Below are 24,327 nucleotides of genomic sequence, written 5' to 3'. Positions count from 1 at the left end.
ACTTCACCGCTCACATCCAGGAGCCTCCAGACAAACTAGAGCTCTGAGGACCAACACCTCAACCATCGTACTAATGTGTAGTTTGTTAAAGTCTTATTGATTATTCAGTGATGTATTTGTCCAACTCAACTAAATGTATTTTCATTGAATAATCAAAAACAGTTGAGTCATTAAAACAAAAGAAATGTATCACATTATTCAGCAACGCTGCAGGAAACATAAACGTGATGATTATTGGTGCGTACCATCGAGCTCCATTAACAACCGACATGAACACACACACTGTCGATTATTGTGACTCAATCACACACTAACCAGCACCAGATTCAATTAATCCACCGCTCAGAATAGTCCCAAACAGATGCACTACTTCCTTTGTGTGAGTAACATTTGATAAGAACTGAATCACTTGTACTCCACAGGTGGCTCCTGTATGAGGCCTGTTGTTGGTTTCATGTGATTTGTTAACATTAACAACAAAGTATAACAACACTGACCTTAAGCTTTGGGTTTAAAAGATTAATTAGTTCACTTCACTCGTAATTTCAACATCTCTTGAATATTCTGATAATATTCCTACAGGAACTTAAAAGCAAAGTACTTCATACAAAGTACTGATACTTTACACAACTTTACCGTTAGTTCAACATTCTGCACATACGTACGTCTATTTCTTTATCTTCTGATTCTTATCTGTGTCCTGTTTTGTATTTATAGCCTCTGATCAGTTTGAGATGATCACATCATACAGTAACATACATACAGTACATTATAATATGAGATCAGTTAAACACTGTGTCCAGATAACTGAAGGGATCCGTCTGCCTGTTGTCTGTCAGACGGTCAAAGCTGAACAGTGTAGGTTCAGTGTAGTGAACTATCAGAATGAGCACAGATCTCTACCGTGTCTTCACTGTGAAACTAGAGGCCTCAGGGTTCCATGGAGCAGCATGGTGGAGATGCTCTCATAGGATAGTACTCTGTGCTGCGATCCCTCTGCATGCTCCTACTACTATCTCCTCTGTCTGCCTTTAGTGCAGCTTCTCATGGCCTTTCACTTCTTTTCCCACTTTCTCTTTTCATCATTCTCCGTCCATTTTGTCTATCTGTCATTATCTTTCCATTGGTGCTTGTTCTTTCATTCTCTCTTCTCTGTCTTATTTGTTCTCTGTCATCTTTCATGTCATCACATATACATGTTGGTATCTTTCCTTTCCTTTCCTACCTCCGGCGGCCCTGTCTCCTTCCCTTTTCTTTTCCTTTCCTTTCTTACATCATTTCCTCATCGTTTCAAATTGCTTGTCCAATTTTCATCCAGGGCAGTGGTTGGGTTAAAGGCAGCCCAGTGGCACCGAGTTCCACTTCTAGCACGCCGAGCCGAGGACGTCGGCAGCTCCCCCAGACCCCCCTCACCCCGCGGCCTGGAGTGGCCTACAAGACTGCCAATTCATCCCCTGTGCCCTTTGTGGCCTCTCTGAGTCCTGGCCGGCTGAGCCGCGGCCTGTCGGAGCACGACGCCCTCCGGCACAGCACCCACTACTTTCCCTGCCCCGTCACTCGTATCAGCTCCGAGCCCTTCCTGAGCCGGGGCCACGGCGAGGCTCTGGGCAGCCTCTACGGCAGCCTCCGGGACCAGCTGGACGTCTTTCAGGATGCGTTGTCACTGAAGCCCAGCCCCCGTGCCGGGCGCTCATCTCGGACCGCACTGCCTCGCATGACGGAAGCCCTGCTTCCTGCTGCGCAGCAGAACCTCGGGGTGCCCAACGGGTACCACTTCAGCTTCGGGGGAAGCACCAGCGCAGGCTCTGGTCTCAGGGCACACAGGTATTACCAGGAGGCAGAGGAGGACGAATGGTGCTAGCATGGCTTTAAACCAACCTTTTGAATGCATTTTGAGGAATTGTGATGAGTTTTATCATCTTCTTTAAAGGCTTTAGTTTACATGGTCAGTGTGTGTATTTGATGCTGTATTTGTAATCCTAACTTGGAGAGCTAAGGTGAGCGAGAACATCTGAACAGGGAGAAAGCTTGAAGTGGGTCATATTAGAACTTTTATCAAGGGGCACGTAGCATTATGACACAGAACAGAATGTCTTACAGTAGTTTCCTTAATTAGCTTTGACTTCAGTGTTTGGTTGACACACCATATTAACCCTCAAACAGCATTATATCACATACAACTACACATTAATATGACAATGTCTCCTGATGTTGGTAGAAAAGTGAAGATCCCAAGAAATGTTTGTATGAAGAAGATGAAGTGCCAGAGCTGCTGTGTGTCTGTGTTCCAGACGAGAGGAACATTCAGACCATGTTTCTCTTCAGGGTCATTGGTCCTGACTACTGACCAGTGAAGCTTTGTTCACCTTAAAGCACACAATGAGGCTCTTAAACGCCACATGCTGATTTGGTCTAAACATTCTTCAGGGGCGTCTAACATTTTACCATTCGGCTTCATTTTACTAGGTAGCACCCCAACCTGTTAATACAACATTGACATATTATCCCCTTCTGAAGTTGATCAGCTTATGGCCCAGATCACACCCTGATATCCGCATGAAAGTTAAAATATGATCAACTTTTCAGCGCCAGACGCCGAGTCACACCGCTAGTCAACGGCCCAGGCAGCCAATCAGATCAAGCAGAAGGCGGGCTTTACTACTTTACCACTGTACACGCCCCTATCATGTTAGGTTGCCTAATCACAGCAGACTCAGGCAACATTAGCATCCATTTGGAGTGGTGTTTCTGACCACCTGAGAGAGTAAGTCCAGGAGTCACCTTTTAGCTCTGGTTTGGTCTCTTGAGCTGCTAAACGCTGCACTAAATTCACCAGCTGGTCTCTGACTGTCTGTCTGCTGTTTGCAAAGCTGCCTGCTGCTGCTGCTGGGAACCAGGTTGGTGAGAGCGCTTACTGAATCTAAACTGTGACATGTTGTGTTGTCAAACCAAACATTCGGCTGAAAGTTGCTGAAACACTCCGTAGGCTAACGGCAACTGCAGAGTTGATGATGGTTCTCAGTAGGTTTGTCTCAACAGTCAAATTACACATTTCTCCATTGTACATATAGAGATGATGATTAGTGCAGCTTTGACTCTTTATAACCTATATATATCTATATATAGTTCTGTTTACCTCCATGCTACAGCGGGAACACAGCCTCTTTGACTTGGACTGCTGCACTCTGTGCACCACATACACAGTAATGGAGGAGCACATGCAGGAGCCCTTTCTTCATACGGCTAAAGACAACACCACACTCAATGTGAGCTGTGCTCCGTCAACTGGTTACAATGTCACCTTCTTTCACATTATCATGACGGCCCAGAGCACAGCGTACTGTATAACAGGCCTCTTTAAGCTGTAGGTGGAGTTAGTGACTGATGGTTAGAAGAGAGTTTGAGAGTCAGTATGGCAGTTTCAACAGGAAGTGAAGGAAACAGCACAAACGGAACAGTTCAGTGAAAATATGTATTACAATTTTGGAAAACCTCTCAGACATAACACTGTAGGAACAGCTGTGTTGTCCTTCAGTTTAGGACTCTACCATTCCGTGATGATGCCTAATTCTTTATGACATTCCCTTTGTGTCAGTGGAACAGATGAAGTGCTGTCACACAAGCAGCGTTAATTGTTTTGCCTGTTTTTACATGTGTTTTGCAAGCTTCAAGAGAGAAGCAGCGCGTAGTAGGAACGAGTACTTACTCATTTGATTTCTATAAAACGTCCTGTAGATGTTCTCTTTTCATCGTGTGCATCTTTTATATGACGTAAAAGCAAAGATATGTTTTATGTGAACTGCTTCCGGGTTGGCCATCGTTTCAGGTCTAATGTTTCTTACAGACTTTCTTGGGGATGTTTTAAGACGAAGTGCCTATCCTTTTAGATATACTGTAGAAAAGGTGCAACGTCGACTGTTTTCTAATGCATCCACCCTGGAGTAGATGTTTGGTTCATTCCGTATGTAGCTCTGCAGGAGACCATGCTGTACAGAAGGTCTCATTAGTATGCACAGACCTCTGCAGCTTTCAAAGACACGAATGGAAAAAGCATCTTATGAAAGTCCATTATCTTTTTCTTGTTTTTGATAAACCATAAAATCATGTGTGGGTGGAGGAGCAAGAATCGACATTATGAAAACACTATGCGAGCATTTAACAACTATGTAAACTGCATAAATATATGGATCCAGTTACGTTAATGCCAGTAGCACACTGTGCATGTTCAGATAGACCTGGGCTGTTGTCACAATGTGACGATGTGAGTCTTCCAAACTCCTGTGTTGTTTGGACTGAACATTGTGTGTTAAAGGAGTTAAAGCGTGTGTTCACTGTGATTTTACCCAAGTAGCAAAGGGGGTCCAGTCTGACTCCTTACGGTCATTGTCCCGTATGTGTCGGTATAGTATGTGTCATGGAGTGGCGTTTCTTTTTATACTCATGCATAACTAGCAAAAAATAGATGTTTTAATATCATTCAGAGCTATTTCCAGCAGCTACTGTATCACGGAGTCTGGCAGCGACTAACTGCTCCGTCTACAGCAGCACAACACAAACCACAACACAGTAGCATCATTAGCTTTGTCCATATTCTGTGGAATTGAATTAACAATAATTGGCAATTTGGTTCATCATTTCTAATTAGTACAAAATGATAAAGTACATTGATTTATATCATATTATCTGCAAAAAAAACATAGACTGCTGGACACTGAGGTAAGAGCTGGTTCCATGTAGCTAAAGAATTGTGAGGTGGACTGAAGAGGACATTCTGCAGTTTGAAGTCAACGTGTCAGTGCTCTCTGGTGGACGGACTGTGAACGACATGCTGATTCTGTTTTATATCAGTCAGTGTGTCTCCAGTACATGCTGTGTGTTGTAATGACACAGCTAACATGTCCACCAACACGTTTGATTGAAAACAAGAAGTTCATGCCTTTTGATGGGGTGTGTTGGTAAATGTAGGATCTCTTTAGAACTGAAGTCCTGCAGCAGGAGGAGATGCTGGAGATGGTCTCGTGGGCTCAGCTGTATAGACAGCGTTAAATCCTGACTCTCCAAAAGATAAATTACAACACAAATCAAGAAACAACACCTGGAATGTGATCGATATCTAACAATGGTCAGAAGTGGATCTGACGGTACTGAAGAGTGGATCCTACTGCCCAAACCTGCCTCTGCTTCCAGGTTGTAGGAGGACATTCTGCAGCTGTCTCAGAGCTCAGGAGGACTGCTGCTGCCTGAAACTTTAATGTCAACATGAGGGACAGACGTGAAGCTAGCAGCAGGTGACTGAGGGAGACAAGAGGAGTGGGGCTATGCAACCTGACAAACCCATATCTCCATTCATTCTGTAGCTTTACATGCCGGTCTCTGTAGATTCAGGCTTCAGCATGATTGTGACCAAATGTTTTATAGAAAATGCAACGAAAGACATGCAAACAAAAAAAACACTTCAAATGTGCAACGGCACATATAAACAAGAAACCGATGGGATATTTAGGATCACAGTAACTTTCACATATATTTGCATGCATAACATGACAACATGGCTCACAGTGGGGGGGGGGGTCCTGCTAGGTTACAATAAAGGCTTTTTATAGATCAACCTTGTAAACTGTCAAAGTGATTCTTTCTCTCAAAGACAGGAACGTATTCTTCTGCAGATGTTCTGCAGATGAAAAAACAAATCGAAACATTTGTACCTTCTTTAACTCTGCGCTCTCTGTACTGAGAGGAAGCGTACCTGCGCCCGAGTCTGGACCAACCGGCCGCCAAACATTAGGATCAACCCAGCTGCTTTAGTTCTGCATATAGGCAGTGCAGATGTGGCTTTTACAACAAAATACAGATGTTTGCATGTTCTGACAATGTATGTGCATGTAGAAGACTTCGTACTTTTGGATACCATGTGTTATTTTGTTGTTGATTTTTAATATTTGATATAAACTGTGGGATTACAAACAGTATTGGACATTGTAGACAGCAGAGCTGGAACATTCCTTTATTTGGCTCTTGGGATTCAGTCAATTGTTTCTTTGCTTGATTTTATGTTTCTTGGCCAGACTTTGAACTCTGCAGTTGTTTCTACATTAAACATTTTGTATGCAGCAAAGCTCCTTGAAATAAATAAGAATGAAACACATCTGCCTCTGATTAGCTGGATGGTTGAGTGTTGCAGCTGGTACACTGTGCACATGTAACCTGCTGTTCTGAGCCGTGTTTAACCCACTGAAGACATGCTGGAAAGCTCCAGAAAAAGAAGCTCGTAAGTCGACCTCGAGGTAAGATTATTAACTATTGTTTGAATGTCTCTGCTCATTTCATGTATTGTCTTTTGTTTGACAGACATGTTAAAGCAGCAAACACACCTATACATTCAGCAGACCTTCATTTGGTGTCCACCTGCTGAATCTCATCCAGACTTCACTCTTATTAGCTCTTTGCTCTCCACTTCTATGTTCACCAGCTGTTCTCCAACATCTACCATGCTGGGGGCACGATGAGTCAAATTGTCTGTGGTAACCAATATCTGTTGGGGTTTATTTGTCTCCAAACTGGGTTATTTGCCTTTTATAAATTTCAACTCAATGCATCAAATGAGGCTTATAGTAACTGCTGTAGTTACAGACCTCATTCTACATCATCACTGACAGTTGTAGATTTCGATTTTTGACATTTACTGATCAGAGATCAGTCTCTCAGTGAAATGTGCAGTAAATGCAGTGTGCGATATAGACCTGGTGAATACAGAGTGACTTGGGACAGTCTGGAGGAGTCTCATTGCTTCAGGTCACATGTAGGAATATCCTGATTACTAAAATACACAAGCTTTTATTTGCCATTTTCTCTTTAACTTTATTGGGGTTTGATGAAGTAAACAATGGCCAACGGTTGTATTTTGGGTATTTTGCATGTTTGCTGTGATGAAGCTCTTTATGGGTGTCCTGTGATCAGCAGGCATTAATAGTTGGAAGAATAGGAATAATAGAAGAAGAAAGAGTTTATACAACAAACTTGCTAGCTTCTTTTCACAATCAATCAGTGAGCGGGTCACCAGGTGAGAATCCTTAAAATGATTCACATTTTACTGTTCAACTCTGTACATAGAATGCTGCTGTTATAAATGCAGGTATGACTAAGCACTTAAAGGAACAGTTTGTAACATTTAAGGGATTTATTGGCGGAAATGGAATATAATATTCATAACTATGTTTTTATTAGAGTATAATGACATGAAAATAAGAATCGTTGTGTTTTCGTTAGCTTAGAAAAAGTAAGTAAGATTTATTTATAAAGCGCTTTTCATAGACATTAGTCACAAAGTGTTTAACAGAGCAGAATTACAAACATAAAAAACACAACATGACCAACAATATACATCAGGAATGCACAAAAACAGAAAGTACAAACATAAATCATGGTTTAAAAGCAGGTCCAGGACATGAGTTGTTAGTCAAACGCCAGTCTAAGCAGGTGTGTTTTGAGCTGATGCTGGAATGAGTTCACAGAATCTGCGAGGCGTAGAGGTGCAGGCAGAGCATTCCACAGCCTCGGTGCTACTGCCTCAAAGGCTCGGTCACCACGGGTCTTAAGGCGAGTGCGTGGGACAGACAGAAGACCTAACACGTCTGACCTGAGAGCGCGGGCGGGTGAATACGGGTGAAGTAGATCAGCTGCATATGTAGGAGCCTGACCGTGTAGTGCTCTGTGAGTGAGGGTGAGTATTTTAAAGTGGATCCTAAATGCTCCAGGGAGCCAGTGGAGAGATCGGAGTACGGGGGTGATGTGAGACCGTCGGTTTGTCCTGGTGAGTAATCTGGTGGCAGCGTTTTGGATGACCTGCAGACGGTTAAGAGCAGATACACTGAGTGATGAGAAAAGAGTGTTACAGTAGTCAATGCGAGAAGAGATAAATGTGTGTATGATCATCTCTAGTTCAGCTGTTGATACTACAGATCTGTTTACTGATATTTCTTAGGTGAAGAAACAGGATCTGGACAGCTGCTTAACATGGGGTCAAACGACACTGATCGATCACAATAACCCCTAGATCACACAGGTTGCAATGGGCAGCAGAGGAGAGTGGACCAATACTCTGCCAAACTCATCTGATGCAATAACTAGAACCTCCGTCTTAGTGTCGTTGAGTTGTGAGCAGTGGCCTGCTGCCTAAAAATGGGGTTACACATTGACACATGGGTCAATAACAAATACAAATAATAATTAATACTACAGAGTTTATTGTGATTATGTTCATGTTATGGGCCAAGTTGCAGTCTGAACATATATGGGGTTTCAGTCTACAACAGTGACATCATTAATAGTAGTCACTTTACTAATAATTAATTGTTTTACATATTGATGCATGTATTTATTATTTCACTATATTGATCCCTCTGTCACAATATGTGGACCTGAAGAGTTCGTAACTCTGTAAAATATTTTAACATAATCTAATAAGCATTAAGAATCAGAATGACTAACAAGGAAGGGGTGTTTTTTATTAATTCATTTTGAAACATGTCATTCACAGATCACAGTAGCCGGTAAACTAGCACAGCTTGGTGTTTAGGATGTTTCAAGGAAGTCCCTGAAGGCAGCATGGGTGCACCTGAACCCATCTGTTGACAGTGCGCGAGGCATCCTCAGCTACAAGTGAATGGCGGTCAGCAGGGTTGTGTTTCCCGCTCTGTGAAACAGTTATCAAACGGAGGCTCGTGGATTTCGGTAATAGTATCGGTGAAGTGTTTATCCATGCGGAGACTCCCGGGGCTGGTTCATTAACGTCAAGCTAACCACGAGTTTGACTGCTGTTAACGTGACCCTGCTGGTGGTGGATTACACTGGTTGTACATCAAATGTAACGTTAATGCTGGACACTTTACGAGCAGACACGGTTTGCAAGGTAACGTAATGTCAGCTTCATATCTCTTTCTGGACGTTAATTAAGTCCCCGACAAAACACGTGTTATCTTTAAAATAATGTTTCTGTTACTTCGAAAGGAAGCTCGGCTGTTAACAATGGTGTCGGTTGTGTAGGCCTCAAAACATGCCTCGGTCTAAAGTTGGGATATAAATCCGCCAAAACATTACTTCGAGCCAGTGACGCGTAGGCGAAGTAACGTTAGCCGCTCCAGCGAGGGGCTAACCCGAGCGTCACACCGGTGTTTACCACTTGTGTACAAAGGTACAATAACGAGTATGTCGTTACGGTTGTGTAGTAAGCTAGCACCTCCTGCTAAAGTTATATCGACCGACTAAACTATGTATATGGACAACCAGTTCACATGTGGCCACGTTAACACTATCAATTAGATTAGCCTGTTGATGAACACTGCGTCTGCAGACTAGATGACAGCTTCATAGCTAGCTGTGCTGTGCAAACCACCGACATGTCTGCTCACATTCCCCCTGAAGTTAGATTCAATGAGCGTTACTTATGTTGCTCAGATGTGCAGCAAATCTAGGTAAACAGTGCGAAACTCTTCTCTCCATATCTGACTATATTGTGTTGATATATAATCACATCACAAGCACACCTGTATTCACCAGCCAGGATCACTTGCTAGCTGCATCTATACCAGCACACCCTGTCCATCCAGCTCAGCTCTCCTCTCTCACACTGCTCCTGCAGGGCTGGGTAACAGACATGCACCCGCCAGCTCGACAGGACTACACATCTGTAAGCGTCGCTGGACAAGGAGGTGGAAGTTACAACAACAGCAAGCAGTGGAGGAGGCAGTCCTGCTGGAGGGTGAGTGGCATCTCTGAGCTCCTCACAAGAGCACTTCTCCTTCTTCTCTTGTCTTCCAGTGCTCTTGTTTGCCCACTCTGGTGTTCCTCTTGTTGCCCGTGCTGGATTTATTTTCTGATATTTGCCAACAAACAGAAACAAACATCGTGGTTCTGAAATGCAGAGTTGGGTGCTTATGATGAAAGTTTACTTAAGAGCTGCTCTTTAAGGGTCGGGTTATTCAAAAATAGTGTCAATGCAGTGAGAATGGATGCAGAAGTATTGTCTATGATATGGCTATAATTCCAATTTGGAGTTTACATTTATTTATTTGTTATTCCGTGTATTAGACAAATAGATAGAAATATTGTATTTTTGAGATGCGAGTGCATTTCCATTTAAAACACGCCTGTTCAGAGCCCAATGTTTGGCCTCTGGTTCATACAAACTTCACACTCGACACTGAGCTTCCTCTGGTCCTCAGCAACACACCTGACATGACAGAGTTGAGTCTCACACACAAGTCACAGCTCCTCACGGTCACAAACACCAATCGAATACACTGGTGGTTCAGGAGAAGACACGAGGGGCAGACTTGTTGTTAGGTGGGCCTGGGACTCCAACCAAAAGGGCCCCAAACAGCTTTGGATGTATTATCATGTGTAGATGTGGAAAAAGTATTGAATGATGTTAGTATTCTAACCTTTTGTACCCTGAAATAACTTAAAAAATGCTAGAGATGTTCCAATACTATTCCCCCCCCCCCCCCCCCTACATGAACTTCCATTTCAGCCGATACTGAGTACCGATCTACCAGTGCATTAACAAAACAAAACAATTTATATACGGTATTGTTTTTAGACGTGCATTAAAACTTTTCAGGAGCAGAGTTGCACCGCTTGCCAGTGTCACACTTGGCCCAGGCAGCCGATCACTTTAGCACTGCCTTCCTGTGTTGATGGCGGTGATGTGGGAGGAACGGACCAATGCACACGGAAGGTTGATATTAGCATTTTTATCATCTATATCGGCGGGCAATTATTTCCCCCAAGGGGCCACATGAGAAACAGGGGCCGTTGTGGAGGACCAACAGACTGAACTGGATCCTGCTCTTTATTATTCCACCTCTTTATGAAAAGTACATAGTATGTTTTGATGAGCTGTGAGAGTAAATATTATGATCAGTGGTGGAATGTAACTAAGTATATTTTCTGAAGTACTGTACTTATGTACAAATTCAAGGTACTTTACTTTTATTCAACTTTGTACTTCCACTACATCTCAGAGGAGATATTTGTACTCTTTACTCTACTACATGTGTCTGCCAGCTTTAGTTACTAGTTACTTTGCACAACATCATATTTCAAACCTTCCCAACTACCCAAACTAAACAGAGTTAAAAATAATAAATATCAAAATTAAAATAAGCTCCACCTAAAACATCTGCAGCAGGAATGATGATCCAAACAAATATACATTTGTAATATAACACATATAATAGTAGAACACTGACAGGGATCACGTTTCTGATACATGAGTACTTTCATCACTGTTCTTTGTAGTCCAATGACCTCATCTTCTGTTTCTCCGTTGGGTGGAGAGCTCTAGTGTGTGTTTGAACCAGTGACTGAAGTCAGGTTGAATGTGTGAGGTGAGATGTGAAGGACAGCTGACCGGTGATGTCAGTGAGAGAGGATCTGGATCTGTTGAACTTCATCACTTGTTCACATATGTAGGGAGACCCAAAGAGAAGCAACATCTTCTGAGCATGTTGCTGTAGCAGCGTATAAAGCCTCAGAGGTCCGTGCCGCTCTGCATCGGTCACGTGTTAGTATTTCTGCGAGGGTTTCATCTCGTAATGCAGATTCAAACACTGCGATCTGTTCTCCACAAACTAAACACACGGCTTTACCTTTGACTTCAGTAAATAAATACTTAGAAGTCCGTGTTGTGTTAAAACCTCTACACTCTGTATCAGTCTTTCTTTCTTTAACATTGGCTGACATGTTTTAAGGGGTTAACTCCTGTCTCCCGTAAGCTCAGTTCACCAACACAAGCTGCTGCTCGCACACATTCACCAACGTACTCACAGACATACACTGAGAAGAAAAGACAGCAGCCGTCTCCTTCACAATAACAACATTGCAGCTGTATTCCGTGCATGATGTATACTTCTTTACCTTTTTATTCCTAATTTCCCGCTGACGTCCCGCGGGCCGGTGGGTGACAGCCAGAGGGCCGAGTATGACCCGAAGCCGTACAATGCCAGGTCTGCCCTGTGTGCTCATCTAGGTCATCTATTGTGTAAATCTATTGCATAAAAACACACAATTCAAATGAGTAGGAGGTAAATCATTGTACCTTTGTTCAAATATTCGCTATAATTAAATCTTTGCATTAGAGGTTTTAGTGTGGATGCATTATAAGCTAATAAGAGCGAGTGTTAGGAAGTCATAATTCATCTCTAATATCTATTTCATATTGCTGTGAAAGCATCTTCAAACAACTGGAATTATTCTGGTTTCTCACTTAAACTACATTTTGCACGATCACATTTGAACGCATGATGAAGTTATGATTCACCTTTGCACACCACTCACCTTCACTGAACCGTAATGTAACTCACTGCTACCTCCAGTAACAGCTGTTCGCTCCGTTATCGAGCTCTGCAGGACGACTTCTGATGTTAACCAGCTGTCCTGATATATATTGTCAAAATAATATAACAATATTGCTTAGTTTTATCATAATGTGGAAAAACCAGCGACCAAACTGTGTTACAATACAAAACAATTCTGTACATTTATATCATGCATTTTATTTGTTACATTTTCTTTTACAAAGTTCTATTTAAGTCAAGCCCGATGTGCCTCGTGCACAGAAGAATGAGTGAGGAATACAGCTTATTAATGAAACACTGCTCTCTGATCAGGACACAGCTTTGACCGATACTCACAGCCCAGGTATCGCATCAGGACTGAACAAGTCGCTGCATTGTTATCTGGGACCGCAAGTGTTTGCTTGTCCATCTCCAGGGCTGGACCATCAGGGAGTGTTAGCAGCCTCCATGTTGCATGCATTGTCTTAGACACAACAAAACAGACCAAGTGAGGAACTCAACATACACATTAAACATCAAACCTTTTCTTGAATATTGACCCAGCATAAACACGCATGTCCTGATGGTAAAGTAAATAAATAAAGTAACTAAAATAAAGCATATTGGGGAGAAATGTACAATGACAGAGAATGCTTACTTAGCTAATTAAGCACAATCTACTCCAACACATATTATTGCTGGCCATTCATAACCCAAATATGTACTAAGGGGGGACCACTCAATTACAAACTCATCTCGGGTTCCTTGCAATCCATTGGCTAACCTTTCATAGCGAATAATTGATAATAATTGATCATACCACGTTGACATCGTAGGTGTAGTTTCATCTAACCAAACATGTAGGATTGAGAAGCCTGCAGTATAAAACATGATATTTAGCAATTTGCCTTTTGACCGGAAAAGGAGCGAACACCAGAAATTCAGTTTTGGAAGCATTACCGTTTAACACAAATACATGTTTCAATCTCTGCTGGAACAGAGGACCAGTATATTGTGATCCATGGACATGACCGCAGTAGATGAAAATAAGTTCCAGTTAGTTTTTGGCACTTCACTGCACACTAACACAGGGCAACAACCACCATGCAGGAGTCAGGACACCGTAGATATCGTAGCTTCTTCAATTGTTAGTCATGAAACCACCGTAGTACTCTGGTAATTCAATACCTTTAATGGTGCTGTCATTACCTATCAGACAGAACGGTGGCAAGAGTAGCTGTTGTGTTACCCAGGTCCCAGTATACAGCGGAGCATCAGCAGAGCAGAGTGTTTAGCTGTCACCGACTTCTCTGAGGTGCAACGTCTGTTATTAGAAAGCACAAAAGAATATAGTTGTTAGCTGTGCTGTACCTCACATGATCAGAGCACCACAGGAAGCCCTACATGCATTGTTCTGTTCAGAGCTTAACAGCAGCACGAGACATCGAAATTCATTCAATCTGAGTGATGAGACCCGGTTGTGTGTTTGGGCCAAAAAACAAAGCCAGCTCATTTTTAACAATAGAACTTCTGCAGGAGCTAAATAGAAGTTATTCTCCATCTTCCTCTTGTGTGTCTACAGAGATGGAAGCAGCTGTCCAGGCTGCAGCGGAGCCTCATCTTCGTCGTCCTGTTCGTCTGTGGCATTGCTTCCTATCCTGCTGTGACTGAGCACCTCAGAGGTAAGGCTCCTCCACTAAACACCTCCCACGGTCTCCACACGACTACGCTCATTCACGGTCCTGATCGGTTCGCTTCTTCATCCACATCTGTATCATTTCGTTGTCATTGCTAAACACTTTTAAATTGCCAATATGGTGAATAATATCCCTAATAAGAAACATAATATCCCTGACATCCCAACACTGTGTGAGGTTTATAAAGGAGTATCTGTCATTAGCCTGATCCACTGGCTCTCAGGGCTTGTCTAGTAGCTGGAGTTATTGAGTCCCAACAGAAGAGAAGAGTCTTCGTTAAAGGTGCATATTGAACATTTCTCACTTTGTGGGGTTCAGTAATCATCAGGCCAGCCTGCCCCACTGTAATACTTTGATCCTCAACCTTTCTGTCTGTGTTTTGAGGCCTTTCAGATGGAGTCCAGGACCGTGACGGCCTCCTGATGCCGGTAACCCCTCTTGTGCTGCCTGAGCCTGTCCAACAGGGCCAACCACCACTGCCACAACCAACCTCCCAGGTACTACTCCTCCCTTTAGGGTCTTTGAAGGGTAGCACAGGGTTTATAAAAGGGATTGCAGCACGAAGTGTGGAACATTTTCCTTTTCTCATTTTATTTACAGAAGACCCAAGAGGCAAGTGAGAAAAAAGTGCATCATGTGATCAGTATTCTTTTCTCTTTTTAGGCCTTTATTCGATAACAGCAGGTAAACAATATGTTTTGCAGGAATAATCTTTCTAAGTTCCTTATTCATCTATTCATTTTTTCGTCTGTGAAACAGGCAGAGAGGAAATAGTTTAGTCAGGATCGTGTTGATGTTGTAATACTCACTTCGGCCACAAGAGGCTGAAGCGCACCACTACCCCATATTCTAAAACAAACTACCAACAAGGTTTAACATCAGCGCTCGTCGGTCACATGAGGAGTACGCAGCACGATTGCAGTTATGTTCCCCATGATACGTCCGCGGTGTCTGCTGAGGGCAGCCCAACCCAACACGTACCGTTAGGTGATGTTAGCCAGCACTACCAGCTTAGACAACGATAACGATAGCTAAGTCCTTTAACCGCAAAGCTGGCGGTTCGATCCCCAGCTCCTGATGTCTGCATGTCAAAGTGTCCTTGAGCGAGACACCGAACCCGAGTGGCTCCTGTGGGGCTGTACTGCCTACAGTACAGGTGCTCTGAGACACAAATGCACAAGAAAGAACCATATTTCAGCAGTTTCTCACACTTGATACAACACAACGTTATATTGAGCAATATACTTTACCTGCTTAAAAAGGTTGTTTATGTCGCCCATTTGCCACAGAGGAAATTATCCCATAAGAGAGGACCGCCCATTCTTCAGAATCGTCTTCAGAAGAAGGGAAACGCTTCAGACTCAGTGGTCGAGGACAAGGCAGCCGACAGCAAGAAAGAAGAGGAGGAGGAGGGAGCCATCGGGTGAGACCTGCTGTGTGATCACCTGACTCCACTAAAGTACGTATTTGTGTTATTATTTCTTAATCCTGGGCACCTTTCAGCTGGCGTGGGGTAGTGATCGACACGGACAAGGCCACAGAAGGCACCAGGGATGAAAGTAAGGAGAACTCACTGGGGAACCAAAGAGGAAAACCATCAAACAAGTCTGGTATGTTCTGTTTTATTCACCACTTTCTGCGTTTAACAAAATAACAGCAGTTGTATCACAGTTTTTAGAAGGCATGACTGTGTTTGAGTGTGATCATGAAATCTAATATCCACTTTAGAATATGGATTATAACATTTCAGTCACGTTGTAGACTTGGATGGGATAATAACTGGGCACCTTGTGTGTATTGTGTTCCAGAAGCGGACTTGCTGGAGGCGGTGCAGGAAGCGTTCCTCCATTCATGGAAGGGTTATAAAGACTTTGCGTGGGGCCACGATGAGCTCAGGCCTCTCTCTAAATCCTACAGTGAGTGGTTCGGCCTGGGTCTAACACTGATCGATGCCCTGGACACCATGTGGATCCTGGGGCTTAAAAAAGGTAGACTGACCTTTGGGACTTACAACTTTGACCTTTTACCTCTTGACTAGGTAGTTGCTGTAAAACAGTGGTTCTCAACTGTTGTGGGGCCTCTGCTATCCATTATCCAGGTCCTGTACTAGCCCCCATCAATTTGAATGTTTGAAGTAACAGATTTGATACAAAAATATGCTGGAAATACAGAGAATATGAAATTATTTCAAATTATATTGGTTCATTATTTTCTATTGTTTTTCAGAATTTGAAGAAGCAAAGTCATGGGTGGCCACAGAGCTCACATTTAACAAGAATGTAGACGTCAACCTATTCGAAAGCACCATCCGCATCCTGGGAGGCCTCCTGAGTACCTACCATCTGACCGGAGACACCCTGTTCCTAGACAAAGCTGTGAGTCAACACACGAGCACTGGTTTCTCAACTGCAAGCGTATTTTAAGCCCACTGAAGAATGCAGATAGCAGCACCCTCTCATGTGCACAGATGTACCTCACAAATGCTTTAGCATGTCGCTCATCTCTAGAGTCCTTCCATCCACCTGTAGACGTTACCCAGACTGTCCAATAGAAACAAATGGTCTACATTCACATCTCAGCTGTGTTTGGCGTCCCCACCAAACACCACATGTGTGCTATTTATCCTCTATTATAAACCCAGTTGCTTCCAATACCTGTTGTTTCTGACTCTGCTGATGTGGTAGAGGTGACGGAAGGCAACTTTTCTGTTAGTGTTTTACTCATTTCACTACTGTAACTCATCTCCTGTTGGGCTTTCAATGATTTATAGCATATTAGCCTCTAAAGTGGACTGGAGAGCATGCAGTGTGAAATGGTCTTATTCACACTGCAGATGGTCTTCAGATTTGTTCTTTTGATTTGTTCGTATTGGGTCAGAAACCCAAAGGTAGTAAGTCGCCTCATATAAGACACTGAATCTCCACATTTGATTGAAGAAAAAAATGTTAACACTTTTATTGGAACTGTTGAAGATTAATGTTCTGTTAATTGAGCAAGAGATTCATTGACAAATGGTTTCATCTGCAAAAGATGCTACATGTAGCATCTTTTGTAACATTGAACTGATATTGGTTTGGCATTACTGGCCTTTTATTACAAACATTCACTTGAACAAACTACATGCACAAGTTAAAGATTTGCACCACCATGATATTCTAAAGATCTAATTTCAAGGTTTATTTATTCAGTCAGTCATGGTACACTTTCATTTGTGATTATTGATTGCCTTTGAGCTGCAAATGTCTGCATGTAATCTGCATTCTTCCTCTACAGAAGGACATCGGCTCCAGGCTGATGCCAGCCTTCAATACTCCATCCAAGATCCCCTACTCTGATGTGAACATCGGGAAAGGTACGGCCCACCCTCCTCGCTGGACCTCAGATAGCACCGTGGCCGAGGTAACGAGCATCCAGCTGGAGTTCAGAGAGCTCAGCCGCCTCACCCAGGAACCACAGTACCAGGTAAGGGGCCATGACATGAAACAAGTTGATCCAGGGTCTTCCCAGAAAGAGATGCACTTAGGCTCAGCTTTCCATTTGTAATTTTACTGATCCAACTTGGTGTCAGTAGGTGTCTCCAATGAGACGAGACACCAAAAATGAGGCAGGTGGAAATGAAAGAGTAACTGCACACTTACTGCGCCGGTTAAAATAGAAGCGCTCCGTCAAGAATCGGTTTTAGGTCCTGGGTCCGGATACAACGGCATCTGGGTCCGGATCCGGACCGCGGTCCGCCTATTAGAGACCCCTGCTGTAGACCATAGCATCCTGATTAAGAGGCTACATGACTGGGTGGTTATATCTGGCATAGCGTTAGATTGGTTTACATCTTACCTCACTGACAGAACTTTTAATGTCTCTGTGGGGGATTCTGTGTCTGTTACCTCTCCACTGTCTTGTGGTACTGCAGGGCTCGGTTCTGGGGCCTCTACTCGTTACCTTTGGGACCGATTATAAAAAGTTACAATGTGTCCTATCATATATATGCAGATGACATACAACTCCATCTGTCATTCAAACCCAGCGAGGCCTTCACATTAACTAGGCTGCTGGACTGTGTCAATGTGTCAGTGAAAGCCGCTGCCGAGTTTTGAGTTGTCATCAAACAACCAAATGTAATCTTCACCGAGTGGACTTATTGTAACTTTAAGGCTGTGTGACACACACTTATGCTACACTTGTTGAAAGCAGAACTGAGTTGTGGTCTGTGTTTTTGCAGTGCTTGGTTTTGGTGACGTATATTTCATTGCTACTGGGTGTTTGCTTTATTGTTCTTTATGGTTTGACTGAACTATTTTCTTTCTATTTTATGATTATTATTCGTCAGACGTGACCCTGACTGGCACCCCTCTTAACTTAAAAGGGTCAAATCCGCTACAAGCTTTGGTCGACAATACAGAATAATAGAACTCCTGCACAGTCTTCTTCACCTGCTTTTTATTAATATCGGTAGACCTTCATCAGGTTTCTTTTAAAGACTGGAGAGCACATCCTCAATAGGTTAGTAGACCCACGTGGACCAATCAAGTCCTACTACAAAATGACATCACTCAATCGATCAAGTATCATAAATACAGTGGGTACGGAAAGTATTCAGACCCCTTTAAATTTTTCACTCTTTGACTCTCAGAAAAATGGGCAGTTCCTTCGACCTCATGATTCTCATTTGCTCTGACATGCACTGTGAGCTGTAAGGTCTTATATAGACAGGTGTGTGCCTTTCCTAATCAAGTCCAATCAGTTTAATTAAACACAGCTGGACTCCAATGAAGGAGTAGAACCATCTCAAGGAGGATCAGAAGAAATGGACAGCATGTGAGTTAAATATGAGTGTCACAGCAAAGGGTCTGAATACTTATGACCATGTGATATTTCAGTTTTTCTTTTTTAATAAATTTGCAAAAATTTCTACATTTCTGTTTTTTTCTGTCAAGATGGGGTGCTGAGTGTACATTAATGAGAAATAAAATGAACTTTTTTGATTTTAGCAAATGGCTGCAATGAAACAAAGAGTGAAAAATTTAAAGGGGTCTGAATACTTTCCGTACCCACTGTATATCACACATAAGCCTACGATATGATAGAAATAAATAGAAAGCAAGTTCTATATTAAACACCCTGGTGTACCGTAATACATACGTAAGCCAGCTGTGAAGTTATTTGGAGTCACTTAATGAATGTCAGAAAAAGCCCCTCATCTCACCTCTTGTCCTGATTTTCCAGGCTGCGGTTGCTGAGGTTATGAACCAGGTCCACAAGATGGACGGCAAGCTGGATGGTCTTGTGCCCATGTTCATCAACACCAACAACGGACAGTTCACCCATCAAGGCATCTACACAATGGGAGCCAGAGCAGACAGCTACTACGAATACCTGCTGAAGCAGTGGATCCAGGGAGGCAAGACGGAGAACCAGTGAGTCGGACTAAAGACACTCTGTGCTCCCTTTCCCATGAATGAATGTGACCATTTGAAAGGTAATACCTTAAAGGGCCTTGCAATGGTTAGCCTGAAGTCTTATTTGATCCATATATGGCTAATATCCAGTCCTGCGACTGGATATTAGCCAGGAGGAGGCTGGGTGGTGGAGTGGCTGTAGGACCTTGCTGGGTTAGCTTATATCTCGTGTGGTTGGAAGATGTTGTGGGCAGCGATTGTCTCAAGGTTGCTGCACTTAATACAATCATCACATACAATCATTGTCTTTCCGATGTTTAAGAGCGTATTTCTGTCGTATGCAATACGTGCTCCAGCGACAAAGGTAAAAATATTCAAACAACAATGTGGGAGAGGGGACACTGCTACGTCATCGGATCAACAGAACGCCTGCCTCTGGAACCGACTGAAGCATCTGCTGCTGGTGGAGTTGTAACACATGTCAAACTGTGCAATGCAGCAGATGAACCGACAGTCAGGGCCAGAAGTATTTGGACTGTGACACAATTTTTCTAATTTTGCCTCTTACACAACCCCAGTGGGTTTGAAACTAATCATTCAATATGTGGATGAAGTGAAGACTTTCAGCTTTAATTCAATGGATAAAACTAAAATATCACAATGACCATTTATGAATTACAGCCACTTCTACACAGTCATCACATGTTCAGAGGCTCAAAGGTAACTGGACAAACTAACATAATTGTGAATATAATCATTATTTTTAATACTTGGATGAAAATCCTTTGCAGTCAATGACTGCCTGAAGTCTGGCACCATAAACATCACCAAACACTGAGTTTCCTCCCTTGAGATGCTTTGCCAGACCTTTCACTGCAGCCTCCTTCAGCTGCTGCTGTTTGTGGGTCTTTCTGCTTCAGTTTTATCTTAAGTGAGTGAAAAGCTTCTCACTTGGGTTGAGATCAGGTGACTGACTTGGCCATTGAAGAATATTCCATTCCTTTGCCATAAGAAGCTCTTGTGTTGTGTTCACAGTATGCTTTAGGTCGTTATCCATCTGCACTGTGAGGCGCCGTCCAATCAGTTTTGCAGCATTAGGCTGAATCTGAGCAGATGGTTTAAACACCTCAGAACTCATCCTGCTGCTTCTATCAGCTGTGACATCACCAATGAACACCAGTGACCCAGTTCCATTGGCAGCCACACATGCCCATCCAAAGCACTGCCTCCGCCATGTTAGACAGATGATGTGGTTTGTTTGGATCATGAGCTGTTCCTTTCCTTCTCCACACTTCTCTCTTCCATCATTCTGGTACAAGTTCATCTTGGTTTCATCTGTCCAAAGAATCTTGTTCCCAAACTGGTCAGTCTTTGACAGATGTTTTCTGTTAAAGTCTAATCTGGCCTTCCTGTTCTTCAGTGTTACCAGAGGGTTGCACCTTGTTGTAAACCCTCTGTATCTAGATTCATGAAGGCGTCTCTTGATTGTAGACTTCAACAATGGCACGCCTACCTCCTCCAGAGTCTTCTTGACTTCAGTAGATGTTATGAAGGGTTTTTCTTCACTAAGGTACACCAATTTTTTTAACCTAACAGTGGCCTCCTTCACTTGCATTGACACCAAATACTTCTGTCCCTGCCTGTACATGTGTGACAAGCCATCCTGACTTCAACGCTCTCTTGTCGGTACACAGTGAAGGTGATGAAGTTGTTCAGCCCTCCAAGCTGGAATGTTTCTGTCAGAACCGTGGTGCGTCTAATCGGACCTACTCGTAGGTCAGTCACATGGTTCTAATGTACAGTATACGGTCACTGTGGAAATTAGATTGTTTGACGAGGTAAATAATTACCGTACATTAAAGAAGTGGTTTGGGGGTTGAAGCACTCTGTAGTGGCCATTTGTCGACTTAATCAAACTTAAACAAACAATAATCAAACGCCACTGATGCACCGTGGTCGGTATTCTTACGCAGCCAGAAGAGAGTGGATTGTCCATGCAGGATTCCGATTTTCGTGTTTATTAAATAAAGCAAACAAAACAAGCAAACAAACGAACTAACAAAACTCCTGTCGTGCTGTCTCTCCTGTGATGTGATATGCTGGTAAAAACTATACGCCCACCCCGGTGCATGCTGGTCCTATCCTTCTACTCATATATATAGCAACAGGTGCCCACAGTAATTACCCAAAAAACAATATAACTAAACAAATTACTATTAAAGAGAAAAATAATCTTAATATATGAAACATCTACAATAATTAAACAATACTACTTATAAATGAAATAACAAAATACAATATCAAATAAATAGCTCCAACACACTAAATTTAATTTAAAAAATGTAAAAATATATAATATATAAGCTTAAGAGCTGTCCCACTTGCCATGTAGTGGTGGTACTGTGATTTTATTGGAGCCCCAGGGTGAAGTAAACCGCCTCATCAGGATGCTGTATGGAGCAGTTACAACGCACAGTCCGGTCACTACAGGGCGTCTTGTTCTTCTGTGGGCTGGGTGACCTACAACGGTGACTCAGATCTGTCTGAGAGTGCCTACTGTGTTGGGTATCAGCCTCCCTTATCAACAGCACCAGTCTGGTAGTGGATCGGTTCTTATCCTGACCTTATTCAGTGGGTCTGGTATCAGCCAGACATGACCTAGCCATATTCACTCCACAAGAAACTCAAAGTTATGAATTTGTAGCTTAATATGTATTGATGTTTTATGTATGCTGTCTTGCCAACGGCCCATAACGTTTCACAAATTTCTGTAAATTGCTTCTACGTCGTTTCTAACCTTTTAATGTTCTTTAAATACTGGTTCAGAGGCTGATCACAGAGGAAACCAGGTCCAAATAGGTATCACTGCTCGTCCTGGGTGTCTCCTTTGATGTATGGTTGTGTGTCATTAGTGACTTCTTGACTGTCTCACAGCCTGAGCAAAGAAGCTGTTGTATAGCTGCAATATCACTGATGCTCAGTAGATGGGTGCCAATGATGTTCTGTGCGGTTTAATCACAACCTGCAGAGCCTCTTGTCCTGGACTGTGCACATCCCATTTAGTAATGTTTCCAGTCAGGATACTTTCTATTGCTCCTCTGTAAAAGTTAACAAGAACGTAGCATGGGAACTTTGCATTCTTAAGGTTCCTTAAATTGGCCGTATCATGCCTAGTTTCAGGTTCATCTTTGTATTTTGGGTTTCTACTAGAACATGTTTAAATGCTTTAATGTTAAAAGATGCATTACATTTGTTTACTGATGTAGGTGAAGGCTGAGTGGAGGACAGGTGCAGCCCTACGAGATATGTTTGATTTAAAATGGACCAATATTAGACTTCTTATGAAGACACTACATCAGAGAGTGTCATATGTAGAGATAGACGTCTGTATTCTATTCTTTCAGCACTTGCAGCATTTGGTTACTCTGGCTGTCAGTGGGACTGATGAGAGATTACTAAAGTGGAACAGCAATCCCCTCCACACACTCGGCAGCACAGGCTCAGATTAAGCTGCTTTCAATGTCTGCGTTATCTGCTGGAATTGTTTTCTGTGTCACTTCTGGGTTTCTGACCTATATTAGTACATTGGATTCAAAATGTCAGTCAAAGGAGGATTTAATAATTCAGGCAATAAATATTACTTAAACAATAATCTGCTTCATATCGGTTCTGGGGGGAAAAAACTCTTTATTGTATATTACATAGGAAACTACTGACCTCCTCACAGGGTGTGAACTCTGGATGCATTCACAGCCTGTGTTCCTCCATCCATCTGGAGCCCTGGGGCCTCACCCATCACTCTCCATGTAGTACTCTGGTTTGGGATGGGCTCCACACACAGCCCGCCGTCTTCAGGCTTGTTACAATGTGTCGATAATAAAGACAACGTGTTCAGCCCACTAAACTTCTCATGTTGCTAGGGGGACAGAAATCAGTAGACCGTATGAACTTTTTGTCATAAGCAATCCAAAATAGGCTCCAGATGCTCACTGAAGTTTCCAAGGGCCGGTGCTACTGCAGTGCTCTCCACTAGGGGGCATGAATAGATCTCAGGTCTGTCTTAAATTCAAGTTACTTACATACAAAACTCATATCTAAAGGGATTCCCTTGATGTAAAATTGTAGTTTAGTTGTTCCTTCTTAGTTGATGTACAGTTAATGTCATGAAGGTGGATGGAGAAGTGTGAAGGCTATGATCTACTAAATCATCATAACTTTCACCACTTCTCTCTAAATACATAGTTTTAGCTTCAAACTGTAGGAAGATGTGTGCTCTTTGTAGCTATGCAAGTAAAGACTTCCTCTACTGTAATGGCTCTCCTAGTTGTCACGATATCGGGAGTTCTGGTGTTTGAGCGAGGAGCAGGAGTACGAGAGGTGTGCCTCAGCATAATCGCTGTGAAGTTTACTCTCTGAACCAGGAGGCACTTAGCAGTTACCATTACCAACCTTTACATTGCTACGGCCACACTAATACGTTCTCGTTTAAAACTAAAACGATCTCCGTCGTCGCGAGCGTTTCAGCATCGTTTTCTAAATGATCTCCATCCAGACTAACGAGCCTGAAAACGGATCTCACGTGACTCTTCCCGTACACTGGGCGTGCGGATGGGTGCCGGTGTAAACAGGAAGTAGATTGAGTAATAAAGTAGTCTTTAATAATGAAAGGTCGTGCTTGATACTATAAACTCAAATTTGGTGGAAAGTTTGAGACGTTTTATTGTTATCTCTCACACACAACAAATGTACTTTAAAATGAGCCCTTACACATAAAGGTTTACTAGATTCTGGGTCCATAGATGTGGTCAACACACGTGTCTCACTCGTAGCTCTGCTGGTGGCTGAAGTCTCTGTCCTACTGGAGAGCAATCACTGCTTTTGTTCCTTTATAGTTTGTGT

General features: G+C 42.8%; 2 protein-coding genes across 3 annotated transcripts in view; both read left to right on the top strand.

Annotated features, from left to right (window-relative positions):
* Positions 1-1,861, top strand: part of cacna1ba (calcium channel, voltage-dependent, N type, alpha 1B subunit, a) — a 144,254-nt gene extending 142,393 nt beyond the window's left edge. The window contains exon 49 of the mRNA XM_076078144.1: positions 1,319-1,861. Coding sequence (XP_075934259.1) covers positions 1,319-1,861 — 543 coding nt within the window. The remainder of the gene's footprint in view (positions 1-1,318) is intronic.
* Positions 1,862-8,606: 6,745 nt separating this feature from the next.
* man1b1b (mannosidase, alpha, class 1B, member 1b) overlaps positions 8,607-24,327 on the top strand; it is a 23,260-nt gene continuing 7,539 nt past the window's right edge. Inside the window, exons 1-10 of one of the 2 annotated variants that reach the window (XM_076078110.1) lie at positions 8,607-8,908; positions 9,638-9,757; positions 13,918-14,017; positions 14,417-14,529; positions 15,322-15,455; positions 15,536-15,642; positions 15,844-16,020; positions 16,259-16,407; positions 17,306-17,494; positions 19,256-19,446. In XM_076078110.1, the coding sequence (XP_075934225.1) occupies positions 8,873-8,908; positions 9,638-9,757; positions 13,918-14,017; positions 14,417-14,529; positions 15,322-15,455; positions 15,536-15,642; positions 15,844-16,020; positions 16,259-16,407; positions 17,306-17,494; positions 19,256-19,446 (1,316 nt within the window). In that variant the 5' untranslated portion in view covers positions 8,607-8,872. Of the gene's footprint in view, positions 8,909-9,637; positions 9,758-13,917; positions 14,018-14,416; positions 14,530-15,321; positions 15,456-15,535; positions 15,643-15,840; positions 16,021-16,258; positions 16,408-17,305; positions 17,495-19,255; positions 19,447-24,327 lie in introns of both variants that reach the window. The other variant, XM_076078108.1, reaches the window with a different exon arrangement.

The sequence above is a fragment of the Anarhichas minor genome, unplaced genomic scaffold (genome assembly GCF_050575085.1).
Source record: "Anarhichas minor isolate MPS153535 unplaced genomic scaffold, ASM5057508v1 ptg000063l, whole genome shotgun sequence".
In the NCBI taxonomy this organism is placed as follows: domain Eukaryota; kingdom Metazoa; phylum Chordata; class Actinopteri; order Perciformes; family Anarhichadidae; genus Anarhichas; species Anarhichas minor.
Note: the sequence above shows the minus strand (reverse complement) of the source record. Positions and strands in the feature narration are given on the sequence as shown.